Here is a 13,114-nt window from a genome sequence, read left to right on the forward strand (position 1 = left end):
GACAGACGCTGGCCAACTCAGGTGGGCGGGCTCACGGGGGCCTGCAGAGGGGGCAGTTCATTCCCTCAACACTCATTCAGGGCTGATTACATTCTAATGCCAAGGAGGCAGAGGACAGGATGCAGAGTCGCCAGCTCAGCTAGTTCCCAGGAGTGAATCCCTCAGTGGGAAAGCCCAGACTGGCATAACCTCAATAGCCATCATTGATTCATTCAACAAACACTGAGTGTTTGCTCGGTGCTGAGGATACACCTGTGAAGGAGACAGATGTGCTCCACCTCCCCCACCTAGCCCAGAGAAGGGGCTGTCGCTGGCTGGGGACACCCCCAGGGTCCTAGGGGAGGGTAAGTGGACACCCTTTGGGCCTCCCTTCTCCCTGAAGGCTGCTGTTCCTGACACCCCAGCTGACACAGGCCTCGGGCTGCCTGGGGTTTCCCTAGGAGCTGGGGGAAGTCTCCCTCTCTTCCCCACTGCCCCCTCTAAACATACACTCATGGGGGCTCCAGGGGCTCCCTGTTTGGGGAACTGAACTTTCCCAAGGAAGATAAGTTTCCCCAGACCAGGATCCCTGACACTGCCCAGCAGCCCTGGCCTCCCTGACAGCTCTGGAGTGAGCCTCTGGGACGGTGGTCCCAATGTTAGAATGAGAACAGGCTTTGACATACCCACTTATGGCTCAGAGCCCTGACCATGTGGTGAAGGAAGGAAACAAGCCAGCAAAGCCAGTCAGCGTGACCAAAGTCTACCCATGGCCTTGCCTGGCTAACTCTGACCAACCTCCCTCACTCTGGCTCTAGGATGGACCCCGGAGCCGGCCCTCCCAGTCAGTTGGGGAGTAAAGCTTTGGTCAGACAGATCTGGCTTAAAATCCTGGGGTTGCTACTTATTAGCTGTGTGACCTTGAGCAAATCATTTTGGCTCTCTGAGCCATTTCCTGATCTGTATAATGGGAGTAACATGACCTGGTTTCCCTTCCCTAAAGTGTCTGTGAGGTGGGGAAGGTTAAGGTTTCCCTTCCATTGACCAGCTGCCAATCTTATTTCTCCTGGCAGGAGGGTTCTGGTTTCATTCTTTGTGGGCTGGACCACTGGCCACACCAAGACTTGGAAATGGAAAATCTATGATTCATAAAAACATCCCTGAGCGCCCCAGAAGGGGGCGGTGCTTCCCCGGCTTTGGCTCTGGAAAAACCAAAGCCTCCTGCGCCCTCTGCTGGCTGCTCTTGGTTCTCACCACATGATGGACAATAATACGAATACTTAGAAACACATGAGAAGGAAGGTGACCAAGACACACTGAGCATGAGTGCAGGATCCTGACCCACCCACTTCCCCCTACCCCGAGCATCATCGTTTTCTCCCTGATGTCTCAGTGGGCCTGCAGGGCAGAGCTCTGCTCCCACCTCTGCCCGTTTCTGCCAGGACACTCTCCTGGGGGCCACTTTCTGAAGGTGCCCCTGCATTCGCCACTTCTGCTGTCTAACTCAGCAGCACCTGTCCCTGACCTTCCTCCTCCCTCTGACTCTCACGCATCTTGGAAGCTCAGGGCCCTCCTGATTCTCCTGCTGGGGATACAACATCCCAGAAAGACACAGATTCAGGATCCATTCCTAGCTTACTGCTTCTGAAGGGCATCCACCATCCCAGTAGCCTCATCCTTCCCTGAGCACATCACCCAGGCAAGCAGGAGCCAGGTGCCCAAGGGCACATGGCCCAGGCCAGGGTGGCTGCTTACGTGCTGGATCAGCGTCTCCACAATCTTGTAGCGGTCAGGCATGTGGGTCACCATGTCTGCCATGTTGTCCTCGGATGTCCTCACCAGCGTTGGCCCGAAGACCAGGGCCAGGTTCCGGGGCTCCATCTGGGCAGGGGAGGGAGGTGAGTCAACATCGACACTCGGTGGGCTCTGGCCTCCACTCCTCAGGCTCCCTGGGCTTCCCTCACTCTGGGCCCCTCAGGCCCCCAGCCCCACCACATCCTGAGCTGTCCCTAGCTGAGGGGCCAGATGTTTCCTTGCAGGGCATAGAGATGCCTGGTAAGTAGAGAACAGGCCAGATTTCAGCCCCACTCACCCCCAGACCCGGCAGTCATGGGCAGTTCCCAATCTGCACACCCATCCTGTGCTAACAGTGGGAGATCCTAGATGAGGACCCATTGGAAGTTCCAAGGGTGTTTTAGGACTGGGAGAAATTCTACAGCTCCCCTCCTTCCCTCCGCTGCAATATTAGAAGATATAAGAGGTTTGCCTAGGAAAATGCAACACAAGGGGTCCAAGTTAGATCAGAGGATGGATTTCCATCAGACACAGGCTCTCTGCCTCTGGAAGACCCTCAGAAATTCAGGAGATGGCTCTCCAGAGAAAAGCACTGGTCAGGATGTAGGGAGGTGGTAGGGACAGAATGATCTTTAAGGAGGAGGGTATGGCCAGATTATCTGACCTGGAGGAGCTTAGAATATGCTGAGGAGACCCCAGTATTGCTTCCCTTCCCCATACTTCACACCGGAGCTCCCACCCACCTTGTTTTTCTCTGAGTGGTCAGCAATGGTCTTCAGATGGCCCACAAGGAACTTCAGTGTTTCATAGTAGTGTCCTGGGAGATCCCGGATCTGGCGGGAGAAAGAAGGGGCATGGGACCAGACTGTGATAGCTTCCACCTCCCCATCACACCCCAAAGGGGCTCCACTGCCATATTTTGGGGTCTGGAATCCACCTTCTGAATGCCCCTTTTGTATAGATGGAGAAATTGAGGCCCTGGGTGGAGAAGGGCTTTCCAAGGTCACAGGGGGAACTGGTGGCACCCGGCCAGGGCTCCTGGGGCAATGGTGCTCGCCTGGTCAAGTCTACCTAACAATGTCTCTGCCCTTACCAGTTTCCGCAGTGTCTTCATCCGCTCCCTCGCGTCTTCAATGCGATTGGCCTCGATGAAGTCATTGTATTTGTCTAGAACACAGTGAGGACTCTTTAGAGAGGCAGACAGCTTCCTGGCTGAAGGCCCTGCCGGCTGAAGAGGCCCTGCCAGGAGGTCAGTGTTTTGCACGCATGCCCCTCTGGTTTTGTGGGGCTCCCTGGCCTTGTGTTCATGTGACCAAACCCACCATAGCTGTCCTCGCGTGTACATCTGACCTGGGGTAGCCCAGGTGCGTCCATTTGGGAAGAAATAAGACCTGAGCCACATGTTGATCCTGGAAAGGGGTCCCTGCCTCAGCCTCCAGGGCAAGGGCATCCCCAGGTCAGAAGTGAAGGTCACCTAGAAAGAAGGAGGGGCCGTTCAGCCTCCAGATACCCCTCCCCACCTGTGTCTGGATTCCCCCAATTCCTTTCAGAAGAAGTCATGGAGATTTTATTTTGGGTGGGGAGGTAATTAGGTTTACTTGTTTCTTTATTTATGGAGGTAATTAGGTTTGTTTGTTTATTTATTTATTTTGTAAAGGGAAGGACTGGGGATTGAACCCAGGACCTTGTGCATGCTAGCATGCACTTTACCACTGAGCTATACCCTCCCACTATGGGGATTTTTTAAAAAATGGGACGTGTGACGAGCGAATGCTCAGGGATAGCCAAGAATATTTTTTAAAGGAAGAGTGACGAGGGAGGACTTGTGCTCTTAGATACTGCAATGTACTAAAAAGATAGTACAGCTGAGGCAGCGTGGAAGTGACAGGAAAGCTGGTGAAGGACAAGGACAGAAAGGAGGGAAACAGGCCATGTGATTGTGACTATGTGATAAAGGCAGCACTTCCGATCACGGGGAAAGAGGGAGGCGTTGATAATGTCCCTGGGACAATTAGCTATCTTGTTGGGAAACTAAATCCATTTCTAGCTCACATAATACACAAATTTAATCGCATTACAGAGCCAAAAACAAAAGTTGTTAAAACATCAAGCAAAAGAAGCAAATACTTTTTAAGGCATTCCTAAACATGAGCTACAGAATCCCTTAAAGGCGAACAGCTTGACTACATGTAAAATGATTTTCAACTTCTACCCTGAAAAGTTAAACGACAAATGGCAGACCAAGGGCAGATACTGGCAAAAACTAATAAAGGGTTAATATCCATAATATACAAAGAGTTTGTCTCCTACAAATCAATACGAGAAAAGACCAAGAACTCAACAGCCAGATGGGCACAAAGGCTGAACGGGCAGTTACAGGGGAAATAGTAAAGGCCAATAAACTAATGAAAAGACAGTTCATCTCCCTAGTAATGACAGAAATGAAAATGAAAAAATAACGAGATGCCATTTCCCCAATCCAATCAGCAAAATTTAAAATATTAATAACATCCAGTGCAGATGGGGATGCAGGGAAACAAAGTCTCTTACACTGCTCATGGCAGCGTGAACTAGGGCCACTTCCCCAGGGTACAATTTGACTTTAGCTTTCAAAACTATCTTCCAGCAATTCCATGTCTGGGAATCTACCTTGAGGACCCTGGTCCAGGTGTGCAGCGACATATTCAAGGAGAGTCTTTGTAACATATTGCAAAAGAGCAAAAATTTGAAGACAACCTAAATATCCATCAGTACGGGAGTGATTAGACAAATGATAGTCTATTCAGACTAGGAAATACTATGCAGTTGATTTAAAAGAAGAATGAGGTAGAGCTCATTGTACTGACATGAATGAATGTCAAAATTACAAGCCTCCTTCGGTTAAGAACAACTCGGCTGGCGGTGTGCTGGAGAGGGCTCACACGGGCTCCTGACAACCGGTTGTGATCATCTCTTCCCAACTCGTGTTGGTGACAGCAAACCAGGGGCTTGAAATAAGTCTGTGGTGGGAGCATTTATGCCAGGGAAACTGGAAAATGCTACACATCACAGCCTTTTTTCCCTTCAGAGCCGGATGTGAACCATTTACCAGCACACCACTGAACTCACCCAGCTTCAAGTCCTATGAATGCGTGTGTGTCTGTCATGTGTGTAAGAAAGAGGGTCTGGAAGGAAACACAACGCACTGTTAATAAGCAGCTCGGCAAACGGTTAAGATCTGGGCTCAGGAGCCAGATGCCTGGGGCCGAACCCTGGCTCTGACACAATCTCTGTGGCCTTGGACAAGTTATTTAATCTCTCTGTGCTTCAGTGTCCTCATCTGTAGAGGGGAGATAACAGTACCCACCTCATGGAGTTGTAAGAGTAGTGCTTGGCACTTAGCAAATGCTCAGAAAGCGTTAGGATAACCTCTGGGGACGGGGGATGGAAGAATGACAGGGACCTTTGTTTGTGTATTATCTATCTGTACCACCTAAGTTTTTTACAAGCACACATTCCTTTCATATTAAAACAAAAACTCAAAAAGAAAAACCAACACACCGAATTTAAAAAGTGGGCAGGATGCCATATGGACAGGTATTCCCTCCTCCTCCCATCCTCCACTCACACTCCCTACTCACCATCGGTGAAAAGAGGCTCAGGTAGCTTTCGGAAGAAGGACTTAAGCAGGCTGCTGATCACATTGAGGTCCTGCCAGCGCTGGGGAGGGGCAAAGACGTCAGGCCACAGGAAGGCCCTGCCCACGTGCCAACCCCCCCATGCCCCAGGTTCAGACCCGCCCAGGTGCCCACGCTGCCATGCTGGTCCACACATAGAGCCCAATCCAGTGCAGCCTGGGCCCTCCCTGGGACCCGCTCATCCCAAGCTCTGCCCTGATCAGGGATCTCTGGACTCAGAACACACATCAGGGGACAGTAGAAGAGTCCCCAGCTAGATCCTAGCTCCTCTACCACCTGGCCCCAGCCCCTCCCTGCTCCAGCCAGCCCAGTGAGCTCCAACATTTGCCCATCTGTAGAAAGGAGCAGGTACCTCCCCTGGTGCAGGCACCATGGGGGACAGAAGTGGGCAAAACCCACCCGAAACAAGCCTGCCCACTGGCCTTCCACTGGGCGTCCCCTTTAGGGGAGTCATCTTCCAACCCCTCTCCTGATCCATGAACAGAATGAGCCCATGCCTGGTGCCTCCCTGTGTCAGGCCCTTTGCACTTGCCAGTGTCCTCCACTAAAATTCGCCTCCTCCTGACCGTCACATGACTAGCTCCTCACCCCATCTAAACATCTTCAGAGAGGCCTTCCCTGATTGTCCCAGTGAATGCAGCCACCATCACCATAGCCTGTCATTTGTATTACAGCCTTGAATCAATTTATCATTACTGTAGGCATCAGTTTCCCTATTCCTACCTATTTCTTTGAAGGAATTGTAAGCCAGCCACATGAGGGGCAGGGATCCTGTCTTACTTCCCACTGTGATCCTATGACCTAGCCAGCCGTATTATTAGCCTGGCACTTAAATGGTCTAAATCAGTAGTTCTCAACCAGGGCAACTCTGCCCCTCAGGGACGTCTGGCTGTGTCTGGAACCATACTGATTTTCCCAACTTGGGGGTGCAACTGGCCTGTAGTGGGTAGAGTCCAGGAATGTTGCTAAACTTCCTCCAGTGCACAGGACAACCTTCTGCAACAAAGAATTATTCTGCCCTAGGTGTCAAGGTTGAGAAACCCTCGTCTAAATAAACGGTTGTTGAAGACAAGGATGAATAAGGAACGGCCGGGTCATTGTCCCTTCTGTCCACCAGAGGGCGCTACCATCCTGCACAGAGTCAAGGATAACTCCCCTTGATAGGAACTGCTCAGAGTAACTCATGTCCAAAAAGCAACATGATACCTTCAACAAAGACACACAACTCAACAGTAAATACACTCATTGCAATGGGTCCACAGCTTAATGCTCAGGCTCAGCAGGAGTTAAATTCACCCAGCAAGCAATGCTTAATTTCCAGGACTCCCCATGACAAATATCACAGCTGATGTCTAAGACAAAATCACACACCCAACACACACGACACGCCCCACCCTGGTCCCTCTTCTCCCTGGCTGAGGCCCAGCTAATGTGCACACCCACCCCCACCCCAGCGCAGCTCCTGCCCACCTCCCTCCATTCCCTCCTGGCCCTGATGGGTGGGCTCTTCTCTCTCAAATGCCAAACCCAAGGCCTTGCCCTGGCCTTGACCCCTGCTATGTACAAGCATCTGCCCCTCATCCCCAGTCTACTCTCAGTCTAGTGCCTGATTAAGCCATCACCCTGACATGGGTGATTTACCATCACCCCAAATCCAATGGGGCCACTACCTGATGCCTCCTCCCTCTCCTGCCCTACCCGCCAGCTTCTGCCTCGGACAGATACCACTAGCCCCCACCTCAAACGTTTGGCTCTTCCCGGCTCCTCCTTCCTCCCTCTCCTGCAGCCAACTCCTCCCATCCTCCTTATCCTGCTGGGGCCACTGAGTCCTCCTGACCCCTCCCACACCCAACATATCAGAAATTTCTTCCCTAGACACACTGCTCTGGGCCTCCCTCGTTCATATCCATTAGGCTAAACTAAAGCATTATTTTCTCAAACCCCCCACTCATGTAGCTGAAGAACCATCAAAGATTCCCTACTGTCCACTGGCTCAAGGTCCAAGGCTTTAGTAAAGCCATCAAAAGCCCTCTGTCCCCTGCCCTGGGCCTCACCCCCCACCTCAACTGCCAAGCCCAGGAGGTGGGTCCATTCTCTATCCTGACACTCAGACACTTCTCTGGGATTCTGCAAAATACCATCACCTCCTGCCTGGGCTGCCTTCTTGTTCACCTGACCCTTCTTATTCATCCTTCAAAGATTCAAACACTCAAGCCCGCCGCCTGCTCCAGCCCCCAGCATCCTCTCCCTCAGCACACAATCTGGGCCTTGATGAGAACCAGCCTTTTCTCGTGTCCACTGTTTTACACACACTTGTCTTGTCTCCCTACTTCCTTCCTGAGGGCAGGAAGACTGTCTTACAGAATCACATAGAGTATTCAGAGTATGTGACTTATGGGACTTTACTGCCCAGATTTGTAGTTCTCCAAAACCTCTTTTCCAGCAGAGCCCCTTTTGTCAAGTAAAATCATACATGTAACCCAACAGACATGAAAAAACAGAGCAAAGCAGGTTATTCTAGTTCAAGCAAGGATTAGGAGGGGGCCTGACCTGCCCCTGGCCTCCCACAGCACCCCTGGGGAACCTTAGGATTCTGGGCAACACAGTTTGAGAACCACTGGCCCTGCTGTAAACTCTTTTTTTTTTTAACTGAAATATTTATTTGGGTATTTTCCCCAGCTTTTTTTTAGCTATAATTTGATATATAACCTGTTGCAAAACCCTTTTACCATCTTTTTTTTTTTTTTTTTTTTTTGGCCTAAAGAACAAATTTGTTTTCTCACAACTCTGGAGGCCGGGAAATCTTAGATCCAGGTGCTGGCCCATTCAGTTTTGGGGGAGGGCTCTCTTCCCAGTTTGCAGGTAGTTATCTTCTGACTGTGTCTTCTTGAGGTACAGAGAGAGAGGGAGGGAGCTCTCTGGTGTCTCAAAGGTCACTAATCCTGTCATATCAGGGCCCTGACCCTCGGACTTCATTACTTCCTTAAGGACCTTATCTCCAAAAATAGTCATCTTGTGAGTTAGGGCTTCAATATATGAATTTGAGGAGGACACAATTCAGTTCACAACACAAGAGAAAGGGGAGATGATTGATGGAGCAGAATTCTAGAGGAAATACCAAAAAAAGGATTGGGAATATTGGTTAGAGACATTAACACTTCTCTCTACAGCAGAAGAGGGCGTGTTGTAATGAAAACGCAGAAACATTTTTAGACAGGACAGACGTTCCGGGAGTTTGCATCAGATGGCCTCGATCTTCTTGGGAACGCTGCATTCTCTACGTCTTGGGTCTGCTGTTATCCACCTTTCAGTTATTTGACGGTTATTTTATATCTTCTGTCCAGGGTTTTTAGTTGTAATCAGTAGGAAAGATTGGAGGGAGTGTGCCTGCGCTTAACTGGAACCAGAGCCCCTCTATGTAATTTATTTTCCTGCTTTAAACATTTCCTTTTTGCAGCCACCCACGTTGCTGGCTGCTCCAGCAGACACCATACACTCTCCTTCTAATCAGGGGTCTGCAAATCGTGACCCGCAGGTCAAATCCAGCCAGTGAGCTGTTTTTGTGTGACCCTTGAGCTAAGAATGGTCTTTACATTTTTAAAGGGTTGTGAAGAAAAGAAAGGAGAGGACAAGGAGGAGGAGGGTTTGCAACAAACATGCGGTAATCAAAGCCTGGAATACTTGCTACCTGGCCCTTTACGGAGAAGGCGTGGTGACTGCTGGCAAAACTTTGGGACCCAAGCCTTTATTACTCAGGCCATTCGCTCTGTCTTGGGTGCCCTTTCCTGGCTTCCACTGGCTTTTAGTGAACCCTACTCATCCGCAAGACCCAAAACACTACTGCCCGCCAGCCTCTGCCTCTTGGCTCTCAGGCCATGACTGTATCCATCTGTTAGGCAGCTGGGGGATGACCATTCCCAGGGCTGGCCTGCAAAGGCAGGCCCCGTCTTGTCCATCCTGGTGCCCTGGCCCAATGCCAGGCACATCACAGGGTACAATGCATACAATAGACACACACAGCACACTGGCCCCCCTTCCACAGACCGAACCCCTAGCTGCACTCACCTCATCCTGCAGGTTGATGTCCCCAGGGCCACGGTTGAGCTGCTCCTGCAGGCTGGACACCACTGCATTGTTGCCTGGCACTCGATAAATGCCTGTGGACTCCAGCCCCCGAGCCTCCACAATGCGACAGCATGCAGCCACGATCAGGGGCACGCGCTGGGGACACAGGCAGGGCAGGGGTGTTATGGTAGGAGCAGCATTCTCTGGGAGAAACTATTTGCAAATGATATGACCAAAAAGGGAGTCATACCCAGCATATATAACGGCTCATACAAGTCAACATCAAAAATGCAAACAACCCCATTGAAAAATCGGCAGAAGAACTGAATAGACATTTTTCCCAACAGGAGATGCAGATGGCCAAGAGGCAGATGAAAAGATGCTCAGCATCGCTAATCATCAGGGAAATGCACATCAAAACCATAATGAGAGATCACTTCACACCTGTCAGAATGGCTATCATCAAACAGACCACAAATAACTAACGCTGGCGAGGATGTAGAGCAAAGGGAACCCTCGTACACTGTTGGTGGGAATGTAAATTGGTGCAGCCACTGTGGAAAACAGAATGAAGGTTTCTCAAAAAACTAAAAATAGATCCAGCAATTCTGCTTGTGGGTATATATCCCCAAAAAAATAAACTCTAATTCGAAAAGATACATGTACCCCAATGTTTATAACAGAATTATTTACAATTGCCAAGATATGGAAGCAACCTAAGTGTCCATCAACAGAGGAATGGGTAAAATTGTACATATATATATACATATAAGCTACAAGGACATATACGGGGACAACACGGGGAATATGCAGAATATTTTATAATAATTATAAATGGAGTACAACTTTTAAAAATTATGAATCATATTGTACACTGTAACTTATATAATACTGTACAGCAACTATACTTCAATAAAAGAAAAAAAAAGAACAACATTCTCCAGCAGTGGGTTGGAGGATGGAGGCAGTGCAAGGCCAGAACAGTATCGGGGGAGGGTCTAAAGGCTCTAGGTGCCTCCTGTCTGGTGGCCAGAGATAACACCAAAGCCTCGCCGGGTCTGAGCCGGAGTACAGGCTGGGGGTCAGGATTCTGGGCTCTGTCTTGGCTCTACTGCTCCCTCCCTGGGCTGTTTCCCCAGCTATGTCCATAAGATGAGGTGGAGAGCTAGCTCCAAAGTCCCTTGCAGCTCTGACCCTCTATGCCTCAGTCTCCCCGCTTCCCTGCTGGCTCTGGAGTATGGCAGGAACCCACCTGGTTCTCTGTGGCTGGCTGGCACTCCTCCAGCCGGACCCCAAACGCCCGGGGGGCCGCCTTCTTGTTCTTCTTGATGATGTTGATGCCCCAGGGGGTTTTGGGGGTGGTGGTACTGTCATCTGGAGTTGGAGGAGGCAGAGAGAGCCAGGGTGAGCTGGAGGCCCAGGGAGGGACAGTAACCACACTTGGTCACACACACTTACACACCACATTCACACATTGGATATGTGGGGACTCCAGAGAAGCAACTGGGATGCTGAGGGAGGATGGGAAATTATATCCCAAGAGAGAAGGCCCAAGGGATGAGGGTGTTTACCTGGAGGTGAGAGGCCTCAGAGTAATGTAAAGGCTTCTATATGGCCTCAAGGGCTAAAATAACAAGGTGGGCGCCAAAGATTCTGGTATAACCAAAGGAAGAACTTTCTAATAGCCAAAAGTGTGTGAAAATGGAAAAGGCTGCCTGCAGAGAGGATAAGCCTCCTGCTTCTGAAGGGACACAAGCAGGGACTGGAGGACCACCCAGCTGGGATGTCACAGAGAGAAATTAGGGTCCAGGTCCCTTCAGCCCTGAGACCCTGAGATCCCCCAGACCCTCAAAAGCATGCACACATGAGCAGACACACAAGGGTAACCCTGGCACACACCCACAGGTACACTCACTGCTCAACACACACACACACACACACACACACACACAGAGGCCCTCTGCTCCCACGCAGACCCGCAGGGCTGACCACCCACCCTCCCACATGCATGCGCATACCCCACCCCTTTCGCAGCCACCTTCCTACCCTTGCTTCCTACAGGCTGGTCCTGAGGCCTGAGGCCACGTGCCGTACTCTGTTTGAGGAACTCAGACTTGAGGCCCCCCAGGCCACGAGAGCCTTTTGGGGAGGAATCAGCTTTGGGCCCAGAACTATGGCTGTGTAGGAAAAGAGGACAGGAGAGTTCTTCATCCGGGGTGACCTGGCATGCCACCTGTCCTGGCCTCCCACCAGTTCGGACCTCCCCTCCACCCCCAGGGGCCATCTCTCCATGCCCTTCTGAGGACTGGAGGCCTCAATGCCCCTGCTGCCCTCCCTGCTCCCAGCAGAGGGCGATTCGGGGGCTGCCCTCAGGCCTGGAAGTGGGCCAGTGTCCCCCACCCCAAGGCCAGGACTGCTCCATGAGGGCTGGGCCTCACCTCACTTTGCGGTAATCATTAAGCTTCTTGCTGATCAGAGCTTGGTTGGCACAGCCGGGGTCCTGGAGGAGGGGGAAGAGAAAGCAGACCCCATCAGTGCCCACGGCCAGCCCACACAGGGCTTATCTCTAGCCCCTGCCTCGGCCTCGCCTCCCCTCTCCTCCATCTGCCAGCTGGAGGGTACAGACCCTGGAGCGAGAAAGACCAGGGCTGGACTCCCGAGCACCCCCTCACCAGCTGGGTGACTTGGGTAATCCACTTAGCCTCTTTGAGCCTCAGTCTCCTCAGCGTAACGTAGGGAGATAATATGGCAACTTCAGGGTTTGGGTGCAGAATTATGCACGTAGCACTCATCAGAGACCTGACAAGGCACAGGAGAGGTGCCCCATGAAAGGCAGCTACTGCAGTAACAAAGGTGACTGGGGACCCCCTGACTGTGCCCTGTTGGGGGCAATCCAGCCAGTCCCATCAGAAAAGGGCCCAAATTCCAGGTATTATCCTCCCTGTAGTGAAAAAGACAATGTCTTGGGGAGAGCAGAGCCTGGTTCAGCGAGATGGTGTCCCCAGAGGCTGTGCCCTGGCACCCCTCTCCCCGTGGCCAGAGCAGGTGCACATCTGGACCAGCCCCCATATCCAGGACCCTCGCATAACTGCAGGTGTGCTGAGGTGCCTTGGCGCAGGCACCTGGCAGAGGGGGTGAGTGGAAGTAGAAATTCCAGCCCAGGCCCTTGGTGTGCAGCTGCATCTGCCCAGGAGGGGGCGCCATTTAAAAATTCTCCTGAAGTCCCTGCCAAAGCCCTTGGCTCAGCCATCGCTGCCTGCTGCCAAAGGCCAATCCTTTTGGCCCCTTCCCAAGGTCAATGTGTTTGTGCCCCTGCAAACAGGCCAGCCCCGTCAGAAGGGCCAGCCACAGTTCTGGCCCAGGGGCACCTCGCTCTGTAATACATTCCATAAGAGACCCCCGCCTCCCAAACCTCCAGCAAGAGGCTGAGGCCGGCCTAGAGCTGACCTCTCTGTGCCAGAGCCTGCCCAAGGCAGTCATAACAACCACAATAATAATTACTGCCATTCCTACAGCTGTTACTGTTACTGCCAGGCATGGGACACTAAGGACGCCAGGCCCTCTGTGAGCCATTGTCCCTGCATCTTCTTTTCACACCA

General features: G+C 51.5%; 1 protein-coding gene across 9 annotated transcripts in view; it reads right to left on the bottom strand.

The window, feature by feature from the left end:
* ARHGAP23 (Rho GTPase activating protein 23) overlaps nucleotides 1–13,114 on the bottom strand; it is a 69,649-nt gene that overhangs the window by 14,213 nt on the left and 42,322 nt on the right. For 6 of the 9 annotated variants that reach the window (XM_072938843.1, XM_072938844.1, XM_072938841.1 and 3 more), the window contains 8 exons: nucleotides 11,954–12,015; nucleotides 11,562–11,692; nucleotides 10,768–10,889; nucleotides 9,516–9,728; nucleotides 5,394–5,472; nucleotides 2,867–2,940; nucleotides 2,517–2,606; nucleotides 1,735–1,860 (listed from right to left, as the gene is read on the bottom strand). In XM_072938843.1, coding sequence (XP_072794944.1) covers nucleotides 1,735–1,860; nucleotides 2,517–2,606; nucleotides 2,867–2,940; nucleotides 5,394–5,472; nucleotides 9,516–9,728; nucleotides 10,768–10,889; nucleotides 11,562–11,692; nucleotides 11,954–12,015 — 897 coding nt within the window. The remainder of the gene's footprint in view (nucleotides 1–1,734; nucleotides 1,861–2,516; nucleotides 2,607–2,866; nucleotides 2,941–5,393; nucleotides 5,473–9,515; nucleotides 9,729–10,767; nucleotides 10,890–11,561; nucleotides 11,693–11,953; nucleotides 12,016–13,114) is intronic. The other 3 variants (XM_072938845.1, XM_072938840.1, XM_072938842.1) reach the window with 1 other exon arrangement.

Source organism: Vicugna pacos, chromosome 16, assembly GCF_048564905.1.
Source record: "Vicugna pacos chromosome 16, VicPac4, whole genome shotgun sequence".
Lineage (NCBI taxonomy): Eukaryota > Metazoa > Chordata > Mammalia > Artiodactyla > Camelidae > Vicugna > Vicugna pacos.